Source organism: Fukomys damarensis, unplaced genomic scaffold, assembly GCF_012274545.1.
Source record: "Fukomys damarensis isolate Sample0158 unplaced genomic scaffold, DMR_v1.0_HiC HiC_scaffold_37, whole genome shotgun sequence".
NCBI classification, from domain to species: Eukaryota; Metazoa; Chordata; class Mammalia; order Rodentia; family Bathyergidae; genus Fukomys; species Fukomys damarensis.
Genome location: NW_022900949.1, coordinates 11,490,668 through 11,504,266, shown reverse-complemented (window position 1 = coordinate 11,504,266; position 13,599 = coordinate 11,490,668). Strand labels below are relative to the sequence as shown.

General features: G+C 39.3%; 1 protein-coding gene across 1 annotated transcript in view; it reads left to right on the top strand.

Annotated features, from left to right (window-relative positions):
* LOC104869637 (zinc finger protein 791-like) overlaps window positions 1-10,763 on the top strand; it is a 20,582-nt gene extending 9,819 nt beyond the window's left edge. The window contains exons 2-4 of the mRNA XM_010634988.2: window positions 6,539-6,665; window positions 6,852-6,912; window positions 8,492-10,763. Coding sequence (XP_010633290.1) covers window positions 6,539-6,665; window positions 6,852-6,912; window positions 8,492-9,899 — 1,596 coding nt within the window. The 3' untranslated portion in view covers window positions 9,900-10,763. The remainder of the gene's footprint in view (window positions 1-6,538; window positions 6,666-6,851; window positions 6,913-8,491) is intronic.
* The last annotated feature ends 2,836 nt before the right edge of the window (window positions 10,764-13,599 follow it).

Here is a 13,599-nt window from a genome sequence, read left to right as displayed (position 1 = left end):
CCCCAGAAAAAAAAAAAAAAAAAAAAAAAAAAGAATCGACTAAGGGCCAGGGATTTAGCTCAGTGGCCCACACCTGCCTCATAAGCACAAGATCCTGAGTTCGAGCCCCAGTACCCCAAAAAAGTTATAGGTGTAGGTCAAATTGTAGCCCCTGTTACCATTCCAAGAGAAACAAAATGCAAAATTCTGAAGCCATACTTTCAAAGGATCACAGTTTTCACAGTGTGCTGTATTCTATTCATTGCATGAGATGTTTAATACATCAATATATAATAGGTGTTGTATCACATAAACTACCCAAAGGGGTTACCTCCAGCCTGACATTTAGAATAATACCATTTACTTGCATTTCTTTAGAGTTTCCCCTTTCTGTATGTGTCCATAACCACTGTCTTGCCTGTTTCTGTACTTTGTATGAACACAATTAGCACCATCCAGGGCTGGGATAAGAACTTTTCCACATGTACGTCCCCCTCCAACATGGCGGCTCTGCACTGTCACCCTGCTCCGTCACCTGAAGCCCAGTAGCCTCCAGTGCCTGGAAGGAATTTCCTCCTCCACCCTTCCCTGCTTTCCTTCCTTCCCTTCCTTCCCTCCCTAACTTCCCCCTCTCCGTCCTTGTATTTCTCCTCCCCCACCTTCTCTTGCTTCCTTTCCTCTTTCTTGCCTCCCATTTACTTAAGCTCTTCCTCCCTTTTCTCCCTTCTTTTGTCCCTGCCTTTCTTTCCTCCCATTTGAACCTTCATCCCTTTCTGTTCATTCTTTGCGTTCTTTTTCTCTGTCTTTCTGTCTGTGTCTCCTGTTATCTTTCCCTTTCTCCTCTTTCTCCTTCCCTCTCCCTCTCTCTCCCCTCTCTCCCCGCCTGCCCTACCTTCTTTTCCCCTTCCCACCTCCTCTTCTTCATACTCTTCCCTACGTCTCCTTCATGCTTTCCTTCATTCCTTACAGTTACCTACAAATAGTCCACACTCTTGAGTATTGGATACTGTTGCATAAAATGTTTGGAAGGGATGTAAAAGAAAGTCCAAAGAACAACTTGGACATACCTGGCTTGATGAATAAATGAATTCATCAGGGGTCACTTATCAAGCAGTGGATAGCTTTGGACTGCTTCTAGAGAAGCTGCCAACTCTTCTAGGCTACACTACTGTTTGACAGAACACTAATCAGAACAGGAAAAGCAAGAAGAGTTCTTTGGAGTAGTTTGTGTACTCCATTTGCATCCAATCCTTATCGGGAAACTCCTCATCTCAGCAAACAGTGTCTGGCCTCAGTTGTAGATGACTTTGTTGTGCGACCATCTATCTGGTGCAGAGCATCAGCACCTGGCAGGGACCCAGAAGCCCAGTGAAGAGTTAGACAGGAATGGGGCAGCATGCACCACGAGTTGGAGTTCTTTCTGCTGGGGTTTGGAGAACAAGTCTCTCTACACTCCACCACTCCTACAGTTTTGACAGTCTTTCCTCCTCCTCTTCTGTGATGCTCCCAGAGCTTTGGAGGGGGTGTTATCTCCTTTGTCTAAGAGCTGGACCCTGAGCGGCTGTTGAACTTCAGCATAGACTGCAGCAGATAGTCCTGTGTACACACCGTCCCTATCAAGGTAGAGAGCCTAGCCAAGGTGCAAAAACATGATTGACAATGCAACTATACAAAAATACCAGCTTTTAGATGGTTTAAACCATCTTATATTAGGCTCATTAAGTGGAATATGAGTGCAGATGTGGGGTCAGTGAGGGAACCTGTGCCCACTTGGGCAGCAGTAGACACATCCAAGGCCATTCTGTTTTGCAGCACTGCCCTGCGCATGCAGGATGTTTCCTGGTTCAGCAGGAGGGTGCTCTCGTGTAGAGTTTAATGCTTTGACAGTGCAGTTGGGAAGAGCTTGTACCTGAACTAAGACCTTCACTGCCCCGGCTTGGGGCACAAACTGAGGAGATATTCCTTCCATGCCAGTCCCTGCCATGGTGGCCCCTCCATGATGGCAAATTTCTGGGACTGATGGGCGAGATGTCACTCTATTCCACACCTGCTGTCCATTTGTAAGCTAGGTGAGTCCACACCACCAACCTGTGCCTGAAGGGGGATAGTATGTCCCATGCCACTAGGTGACATTTTGTCTGCCAGTCCATTTCTTATTCTACACTTGTACTTAAAAGTGCTTTCAGGTGAAAACCATCCCATAGGTCCATGGAGGGAAGAACTGGTTCATTCTTGCTTTCAAGACACAAAGTGGTATGAGGGTACAGATGTCCATCTTCAGCCGCTATCCAGGTCATGTATGGTGAGGACTTATTTTAATGCCTTCTTACTGTTGCTGAGTCTTCTTTCTGGTACCATCACCTCCATGACATGCATTCACTCATTTGTATTACTCACAAAAGTTCCCAACTTGGCCCTGGAGTCCTCATAAAAATACTGTTATTTGCAGGAGTCAGAGACAAAGCCATCATATTCCAGGGCAGGCCTGCTTGACTAGATTGGGGAATTTTACCACATAGCCAACAGGTAGACTTGCAGTGAGTTATAGCCATGGTTACTGAGCACTGCAAGAAGAAGTTCCCCTCAGAAGAGTCTGGCAACAGCTCTAATCTATAGGTACAGACACAAATGTTGTTTTGTTTTTCCGGTACCAGGGATTGAATTTAGGACCTTGTACTGGGAGGCAGGTGCGATGCCAGAAAGGGAGCCAAAGCGTATTCCTGCTTGTTTGTGGCTCTCTGCATGTCAGAGTTATAAGCACATATCTCAGAGGCTTGTATTAGCAAAGGCAGTTTGGCCTAGAGAGTGCTGAGAAGTTCTTACACCCAAAAAGGGCTTGGAGATCTGTAAACATCTTCCTCTGGATTCTGAGAGGTTGACAATTGAAAGAGCAACTTGGACACTCGGTTGTTGAGTGACTGGTTATTAGGTTATTAGGTGTTGCTTACAAAGCACTGAACAGCTTGGAGGCTGTATTGCTACTAATACAACTCCCCTGTGCAGAAAACCACTGTACTATTTTTATAGAGCACTAATTGAAACAGGAAAATTAGGCTCAAAATCAAGAATGGTCCATGGGATAAGTTGTGTGTACCCTGCTCCCACCTGTCTTGGTCAGAAATGTCTAACTTCAGTGTCAGATAATCTTGTTATTCGCAGTGTGGCACAGACTCCAGCACCTGGTGGGGGCTGAAGGACCCATTGGAAGGCCACACTGAGAGGGTTGTGTGCACCACTGTAAGATTTAAAGTCTCACTTCCACTCCACGGAGCGTGAACAGCCCAAAAAGGCCTCCACAATGCTGGGCCCTAACACCCAGCGAGGCTCCGGGAGCTCGACTGAGAAAGGAGAAACCCAGGAAGGAACACAGCAGGGTAGATGGTAAATAGACCTTTATTAGTCTGGCCAAATGGCACTCCCGGAGCCAGGTAGCTCAGAGAAGCAACTGCTTAGGGGCTGAGGTACTTTTTAAAAGGTTTTTCTTAACAAAGAGGGAATTCACAGAACAAGACTGCAAGCGCATTGCTTATCTTATGCAGGAAATCTTCTGTGGTCACCTTTTGTCATACCATTTGCCCCTGGGCAGGCTGTTAGCTAAGTTAGCAATTAGCATATGAAGAAGCACAGTCTGGCTTATTAGCATGGAGTCACTTTAGCTTATTCAAGTCTTACACCACAGAGATGGAGTTTCTGTGTCTAGGGTTTGGAAGACAATTCTTACTACAGCTCTGTGTTTTCTGAAGTTTTATTGATTTCCTTCATATAACATATTTCTCATTTTAAGATGTGTATATTCACTAGGCAGAAGGGCAATAGAAAAAAAAAAAGCCTTCAATAACTCTGGCCTCCAATATTTAAAAGGTCAGGCCCCTCTGATTCTAGATGCCTCCTGCTCCCTCTCTCAGGGATGTTAGTGATCTGCAGCTTCAATCATTGTGACTTCCTAAGCTTTTGTTATTTTACTTTGTACCTCTTCAGATATGAAAGCATGAATAATCCTTAAGGTGGTGTTTACAATTGAATGGAGGAAAGGGAGTGACTCAGCTCCTTTGTTTCAAACTGTACTAAAAGCATCAGCTAATTTCTACAATGTCTCTTGATAGTGCTTCTTACAGAAAGCGGTGAAATCCTAACCTTAACCCTGCCTCCTTTCCTTACACAGTTCTCATTTGTCCTCTACTTTATCATGGTTATTGAACACCAAGTAAGCGTCTTTGACCACCTGGCTTACTTTGGTCTCTGTGCCCAGTTGGAGTTTTTGGAGCCTTTTCCTAATATCTGGAGCTGACTGACTTTTAAATTACTGCCTTAAGCTAATTTGATCTTTTTTAGACTCAGAGTCTACCTTACTGTATTTACAGAGTGCCTCTTCAAGCTGAAGCTGAAAGGCAACTGGGTTCTTATGAGGCCCTAATAGAACTGAGCTTATCATAGTTCACAGGTTTGGGCATCCCTTGTAGCACACCAGTTAAAATGGCCTTGTTGTATAACTTTCATTTTGCTTCTCTGCCCCCTATTATTGGGAACCCAAATAATACAGCAGCTGTCTGATTATTAGAGGGTGAAGCTGCAAAGGCTCCATCTTTGGCCTGCTTTGCTGCCTTTAAAATCCGTTTCCTTTCTACAGCTGTACAACAAGATGAAGATGAATTGGACATCTTCATGTCAGCAGATTCCCTACTAACTTCAGTAGGTCTTCCAGACCAAGGCTTCTCTATCTCTAGATAATCTCTAGGCACGAGCTACCTGGCTGAGAAGCTTTCCTGCTTATGTGATTAATAATTTTTTATGTCCTCTTTTGTTTTATGCTATATTGTCACATATCAACATCAGAGCCACAATTGTATAGATGGGCAAGGTAGTTTGCCCTACGATGTAGGGTGTCTAATTGTCTACACACTGTAAACTTGCTGTCCACTGATGGCCAGCGTGTATTCTGGCTTCTGCTTGCTGTTTTTTTTTTTTAATCTTCTGTCATGGATGGAAAATTAGTTGTTCAATTTTATTTATTTATTTTTCTGCTTGCTCTTTTATACATTGTTGTTGCCAGGCTGTGAGCTGTGACTCTCACGGCCACCATTCAGGGCAGACAGATGTGTTCTTTCCTGAGGAGAATTTTATTGAAATCATTTATTGTGAAGTATATTTAGAAAAGAATAATTAAAAAGTTAAAAGGCATTAGTAATTATACTTGGCATTTTAATAAATATTCTTAAATGGACCTTTGGCAGTCGTCATAGTCTCCAAGTGTTTTTTGCCAGTCGTATCCCTCTCACCTCACAGGTGAATAGGTGACCACTATTCCTGATTTTTGTCTACTTTTCCTTTGCCCATATGTGATTTTTTTTTTTTTTAAGCGATATCCTTTCCATTTTGGCCCTTTGAAACTTTGAGTATGTGTTAAAAGAATTTTAAAGAAAGCACACTATCTGGATTCTTCGACTGAGTATATATTATACATGCCCATATATGAAGCACAGAGCAGTTTTTTTCTCATCTATTTCAATCGTCATAGTCTTGCATTTTTCCCGTGCTTATATTATAGTGCTGTTAAAAATAATTTATATGACTCCCAACACAAATGAACATATTCTTGGGACATTAGAGTAGAACTGGTGTGTATATTGCATTAAAATTCCAATGAAAGGACGTTGAAGTGGATTTTATCAACTGTTCACCTATTCATGCAAAACATTTTGCTTTTTTGCTACAGTTTTTCTTATAACTTAACTTTTTTCAACCAAGGTTATAGCATGTTTTGTATATCATATTTTATCTTTTACTAAGTATATGTATATATAGGAACATGGTAGTTTTTGTGTAGTTTAAGGTATGTTTTAGAAACTGTACAAGCTCATCAGTATGCATGAGAGGAAACATCTTGGGGATACCATCCTTCCCTGTTTTGTTGCTCATTGACAGTGCAGTGGATGATGTAATGCTTATTTATTGGTAAATTATCCTCCATGATTCATATGTTACTTAATTATGGATTAGCCTGAGACACCAATCAGAAGCTTGCAAAAATTGTCTCTCAGTATAATCACAAAGGGTGTGTTCAAGTCCCTGAGGAACAAATTAGGAGGAGGTTTTGAATAGCACCTGTCAAACCCGCTCATTTGGTATTCACCAGAGTGTATTTTGGTTGGGGGTGGTAGGTAGGCTCCTCTTTAGAGAGATGAGAGTTGTTAAACAAATAGAATATTCTTTATAGTTACGTTGGTGTAGTACATCCTAGTAGCAGCTCCAGGTACCAAGAAAGTTGAACTTTGTTCTGAGACATTTCTAAAAATATGTTGTTTCAGGAGAGTTGATGTTAACTTTCTTCTGAGCACTCAGTAGTAGGAATTTGTTATTGGATGTGATACAGAAAGAGAAATTGGAATGACTCACATAGTCCAAATCTACTCAGAATTGTTGTATGAGACTATAGAATAAATAAAACGTTCAGTAAACGTATGAGGAAAACAGTGATGTGAAGTTTTAATGAAGTGAATATAGATCCTCATTACAATGACTGTCACTTTTTCTCATCAGAATGTATGTGTAATTGTTTTAGGAGTCAGTAACCTTTAAGGATGTGGCCTTGAACTTCACTCTGGAGGAGTGGGCTCTTTTGAGTCCTTTGCAAAAGAAGCTGTACAGAGACGTAATGAAGGAAACCCTGAGGAACCTGGTTGCCATAGGTAAAGATGATTTGAACAAGTGTGTCTTGAACATCAGTGCCATTTCCTTAATGTGGAAATGGAACCGGAATATTTAGAGGAATATTTCAGGCATAATTAATTATATAACGCAGTGAATCTAGCTAGAATCTAATAATTTTTCTATAAGTTTTTATTCCTAATGATTTTGCTCATTCCGTGTTTTAGAACAAAAATGTGAAGACCCAAACATTGAAGATGAATGCCAAAAGCCCAGGAAAAATCTAAGGTAATTTGGGTTTTTTTCTCCCATAGAAGTTATATTAATAAAAATTTCAACAAAACTAGAATAAGGTTCACAATTACTTAAATGGTTTTATTCACTTACTCTTAGCTAAGATTAGGATCAAGAAATAACTACACATGAGGAAATATGTTTTGAAACATTGGACTGTGTGATTTGGAGAAAACTTTCAATTTCTCTCCTTTTCCTGCTTATCTCCTAATTTGCTCTTTATTTGTGTGTGTGTATGTCTGTCTGTCTGTCTTGGAGGGTGCTCTCATTTGAGAAACCATGCAATATTTGAACTTGTTTCTATGGCTTACTATTAATTTCTGCTGGATTTAGGCAGCAGTGCCAGAGTCCAAACTTACTGCTAGATTTAATTCTTTCTTCTTTAGAACTGCCCCTTCTGACAAGTGATCCACCAAACCTGTCATCCCACAACATGATACAGGCTCCATGATTTTCCTGATATGAGCCCTGGCCTCCCAGGTGATCCCAGGAAATCTCTATTTTGTGCTCACCCTCTCCAAGCCTGTCTTCAAGGCTTTCTCTCATCCAATTTCTGGTAGAATATCACTTCATTCCTACAGTAGAACTCTTCTCCTCAGCAGGATGGTCTGTTGCTTGTTTCTACTTTTTTGTCTCATGGAGATCCCATGGCATGGTGTGCAATCCCCAGGTCCTCCCAGCTCTAGTGTGTTCCTTGGCATGGACATTAGCCTTGACTAGAAGCAGAGTACACAGTTCATGGTTCTCCCAGCTCTAGTGTGGGGCCTAGGCATGAGGTAATTTGTACTCAAAAGAGGAGTGTCCATCAAAGTCCTGGAATTTCAGAAAATTTTACAAACAAGTAAATGATAGAAATAAATTAAAGCCAGCTTCAGTTTAATTTAATCCCTGAAAACTTTGTCAGAAATGAAATATAAAGTGAACATCTATATGTGGAAATTCTGAAATATGCCAGTCTTGGACACCTATGGGACACTGACAGTTTCGGATTGAATATTTGCAAATTTTGCTTCATGTACAAATTTATTAAAATGTCATGTGAAATTACGTTACGGTTCTGATATAAGATATATATGAAATAAAAATGAATTTTGTATTTATACTTAAGCCAATATTTATGATAACATTATGGATATGCAAGTACACTGGACTCTCAAAACCGGCCTGACATGAACAACTTGGGTAATTATATTAATGGAAGATTCAACTGCCTCTTCTATTACCTTGACTTAAAGCCAACTTGAATTACAACTAGCCCTTGGGAACTGAGTTTGTAAGTCAAGGGTTCACTATATTCCAAAATCAACGTGATTTTAGTTTCTAGAATTTTATATCAGCAAAACTCCAGTGTCTACAGAGTTGACTGAAATTCAGTGTTTGCCTAACGTGGATACCATATTTAAAAACTCATGAATACCACTGTTTTAATAATACCTATGCTTGAATTATCCTGAAGAGCAGTCAGTCCACACATATTCAAAAGTTGTTACAGAGCAAAAAGCTAGCACTTCTGCCAAATCATGAATATCCAAAATCTAATTAATGTTCTTGTCTTTTTATTTTTTTTTAATAGAAGTCAAGTTATAGGCAAACTCTGTGAATATAACAAAGACAGTCAATATGGTGAAAACTTCGATCAGACACCAGAGCATGTTTTAAAAAAGAGAACTTCCCCTGGAGTTTTACCATCTGAAAGCTGTTTTTTTGGAGAGGTCCATGTTTGTCTTTCATCCTGCAGAGTGCCCCTCAGAGGTCACACTGTATTCAAACGTTATGAAAATCAAGAATATGGAGTGAGGCTTTATCATCATAAGGAAAGTGGGAAAGCCTTCATTTATCCCCAAGGATTTCAGAAAGTTGAAAGGACTCAAACTAGAGAGGAGCCTTATGAATGTAAACAAGATGGGAATGACTTTACTTGTTCCACTTTACTTCAAAGACATAAAAGAATTCACAGTGGAAAGAAATGCCAGGTATGTAAGCATTGTGGGAGAATCTGTAGAAGTTCCAGTACCCTTCAAATACATGAAAGAATTCACAATGGAGAGAAACCCTACATCTGTAAGCATTGTGGGAAAACCTTCAGTCGTTTAAATGGCCTTCAGGCACATGAAAGAATTCACACTGGAGAGAAACCCTATGTGTGCAAGCAATGTGAGAAAGCTTTCTCTCATCACAGTTCTTTTAGATACCATGAAAAGTTTCCCTGTGGCAAGAAACCCTATGTGTGTAACCACTGTGGAAAAGCTTTTGTTTGTTCTGGTGCCTTTCGAATACATGAAAGGATTCACACTGGAGAGAAGCTTTATCCATGTATAGAATGTGAAAAAGTTTTTCTTTCTTACAATGCCCTTCAACAACATAAGAAAATTCATTCTGAGGAAAAACCATATGTATGTAAGCAATGTGGGAAAGGCTTCCTTTGGGAAAGTAGTCTTAAAAAACATATAAAACTTCACTCTGGAGAGAAATTATATGAGTGTAAACAATGTGGTAAAGCCTTCCTTTGGAAAACTAGTCTTCAAAGACATATAAGACTTCACTCTGGAAAGAAATCATATGAGTGTAAACAATGTGGTAAAGCCTTCCTTTGGAACACTTCTTTTCATAAACATAAAAGAATTCACAGTGAAGAGAAACCATATGAATGTAAACAATGTGGGAAATCCTTCATTTGGGAAAGTTCTTTTCATAGACATAAAAGAGTACACAGTGAAGAGAAACCATATGAGTGTAAACAGTGTGGGAAATCCTTCCTTTGGGAACGTGGTTTTCATAAACATACAAAAGTTCACACTAAAGAGAGACCATATAAGTGTAAGCAGTGTGGGAAGGCCTTCCGTTGGAAAAAAAATTTTCAAAGACATAAAAAAGTTCACAGTGGTGAGAAACCATATGAATGTAAACAATGTGGGAAAGCCTTCTTTTGGGAAAAGACTTTTGAAAGACATAAAAAGGTGCACAGTGGGGAGAAACCATAGGGAGTAAGCAATGTGGGAAACTTTCCTAGTCACTTGAGAAACCATGAAAAAACTCACAATGGAAACTACTTCATTGGAAGCAGTTTGGAAAATCATATATATTACCCATTTCCCTAACACATGTTAAAACTCAATAGAAACCATTTGTGTGTTTACCATGTGGGAAAGTTTGCAATTGTTACACTTGCTTTCACAGACACAGAAGAACTCAATAGCTGAGAGCAACCCTAAATATAGAATGTGAGAAGGCTTCATTTTCAGATGACTTTTCTAGCATTCGTGAGGCTGCACAAGAGAGGACTTCTGTTAGTGCAAAGCATATGGAAATGTCTTTAGTCATTGTGCTTGAGTCACAATTGTAACATGGTATGGAGGAAAACTTTGACTAGATATGTGTCAGAGCCTTTATTTGGCACATGTGTGAATGCACACTGGATTAATACTTTCTGATTGTGAAAAAAGGTTGTCAGTTGTAAAAACATTAAAGTCATGAAAATTCCTGATGCAGTAGAGTCCTATAAAAGTAATACAAAGAATTGTATGCAAAGTAATTAGTGTAGCATGCTCTAGAAAGCACACTATCTGAATGAAATTTGCTGAAAATCTCATGTACATATAAAATCATACCCCACTTTTAATATAGATCTATCATGTATGTGTTTCACTTCTGTGTGTATGTGTATGCTTCCAGATAATCATTTATCTGAGCAGTGTGGTGCTTGCCTGTAGTCCTGCTGCTAGGGAAAGTAAGGTGGGAGATCAGTTGAGCTCACTAGTTGGATACAGAATTCAAACTTGATAAAAGTAGTAAAATAAATTTAAGGGCATATACTCTTATTAAGTTTTGTTAAAGAAAAAACCAAATGAGCCAGATGGCTCAGTGGTTCCACCGCTGCCTCACAAGCACAAGGGCCCGAGTTCAGTCCCTGGTACAAAAAAAAATTTTTTTGAAAAAGCAAATGATTTGGGTAAGTCTTATAAAAATCAAATCAGCTAATAAGTGTCAGGAGCCATTCTACAATATTTTTGGGGAAATTATTTCACAATTATGATTAGGGTTGTCTGAGATCTCAAAATAGTCCTGTGATGTGATGCTCAAGGGTAAGACTACATCAGCTGAAGACAACCTGGTTCTTTGAGAATGGAGTAGTAACACAAGAAGAATGGTTTTCACCTGGGAGGGACAAATTCCTTATCAGCTGAACTCATCCCAACATAAGCTCTTCATCAGTGTAAGATCCTTACTGTCGCAGGATTACTGCTGCTGTCTGAGACATTTGATACTCCCTCAAATTGTAAGATCCTTATGAATTTAGGATTATTGCCACCTGATTCATCTGATACTCCCTATGAGCCCAGTAAATAGTAAGTTTGGAGTGTCTTTGTCTGTGCCCACTCTGAGGCACTAACCTCCCAGCAACCCTCCCACCCCTCTTTGAAACTATGCAAGTCTCTATTGTCTTTTTTTTTTTCTTTAGGACTCGCCATCGTCCTTTCTAGGCAGTCGGTGGATTGATTGACCTCTAATAAATAAGCTTTGTCTTGACCTGACATTTTGAACTGCTTTGCATTCATGGATGAGTTCAAACATTTTAAATATGTAACATACCCTTGAGATTAACAAAATGTTTTCTTTACCTAGAGTAGATCTCTAAATGTCATTTTCAACATAGATGTACTTACTCCATGTATAACTTTGCTGAGTTTTCTTTGATGTCAAGAGTCATTAGTATGTGAGCAGTGTTTTTCCATCATGTAAGTTATACTCTGTAATCTGTTCTTTGCTCATTATACAAAAGGTACATTAGGCTGATTTGAGTATCTTTCTTACCAGAGAACACCTGGACCATTTCTTTTGTCATGTGGCATTAATGAATTACGATAAGTCTGTGCACACACCATATCTGACTATAGTTCATCATGAAGAGCATTAACCATAGAAATTTTGATTGGTTTAGTGTTTTAGGATATTAAGTGTTATTTGTTGTGGTGCAGCTTCTTCCTCTTTTGAATGCAATGAGTGGTAAAGGCAGTTCTCTTTGGTAACCATTATAGTTATCTAGAAGTTTTTATTTAATAAACCATCCTAATAAACATGAAATCTATGTAGCTTACATTAAATGTTTTCAAGTCATTAGCATAAGATTGGGCAAAATCATGTACTTTGTTGTGTATTTTATAGTGTTGACTACATATAATTTATTGCACATATATCAACTACAGTTTTTTTTTTTTTTTGAGATGGTCTCACTATGTAGAGTTGAGACTGACCTGGAACTCACTCTGAAGCCCAGGGTACTCTCAAACTCACAGCGATCCTCCTGCCTCAGCATCCCGAGTCCTGGGATTACAGACCTGTGCCACCAGGCCTGGCTGAGTTTCAGTTTTTGTACATGTATGCATATGCTGAAATGAACACATAGGGCTGCTGTCTGGTATAATCAGAAATTATAATGCTGCATATTGCCACTTGACATGAGATCAAACCTTAAAAATTGGAGGCATTTTCTTATGTGCACACTTTATCATCTTAACATCAAACCACCCTATGACTGATCTCCCTAATACCAGTTTAAAAATAAAAATTCAGCTGGGGATTTAGTTCAGTGGTTCCGGCACCTACCTTGCAAGTGCAAGGACCCGAGTTCAATCCCTGATACAAAAAATAACAAAACAAGTATTAAAAGAGAACAACCTCCAACCTAGACTGATTTATCCTGCAAAACTCTCTTTCAAAATGGATGGGGAAATAAGATACTTTCACGACAAAGAACACCTGAGAAGCTACGTGAATACCAGACTAGCACTACAAGCAATTCTAAACAAGATCCTAGAAATATGACAATGAAGGTAACAACACCGTGAGGCCCAACAGAGCAAATCAAATAGGTAAGGCAAGAAACTAAAAGGAGAAGGCGAAAAAGTAAAAAGTCAACAAAAGGCCAATAACAGGACAGTAATAAGCCAGTACATATCAGTGATAACCATCAATGTCAATGGCCTCAACTCACCAATCAAGAGAAATAGACTAGCAGAATGGACTAAGAAGCAAAACCCTGTAATAGGTTATATACAAGAAACACACCTAGTGCAAAAAGAAGCCCATGGACTGAAAATGAAAGGATGGAAAACAATTCTCCATGTGACAGGAGCCCAGAATAAAGCAGGGGTAGCAATCTTGTTCACAGACAAAGTAAATTTCAAACCAAAAGTGATTCTAGTAATAGATGTAGGGCAGTACTATAGCGTACCTCTGTGAATGTAAAATATCTTGTACCTGCTTTATGATAGGTAGTAGTGACCATGCTTTATCAGAGCTGTTTTTAATGTTACTCTAGAATGTTCTCTTTCCAGATGATGCTTAATATGCTAATTAAAAAATGGTGCCAGGTACCTCAGCAGTAACAGAACTTTGCTGTTTTCTGGGTATTTATTTGTTTTTTTTTGTTTTTGGTTTTTTGTTTTGTTACCAGGGATCGAACTGAGGTCTTTGTGTTTGCAAGGCAGGTGGTAGAACCACTGAGCTAAATCCCCAGCCCTTGTTTTTGTTTTTTTTAGTGGAATGCGTTGAATGTCTAGTTTTGTTTAAATGACTTCAGAACCTGGAAAAGCTGTTGCTATTGATGCATAGCATACTGCTATTATTGGTCTTTATTTATATAATTTCAATTTTTGGAGACTTTAACTGTGCTGTCAACTT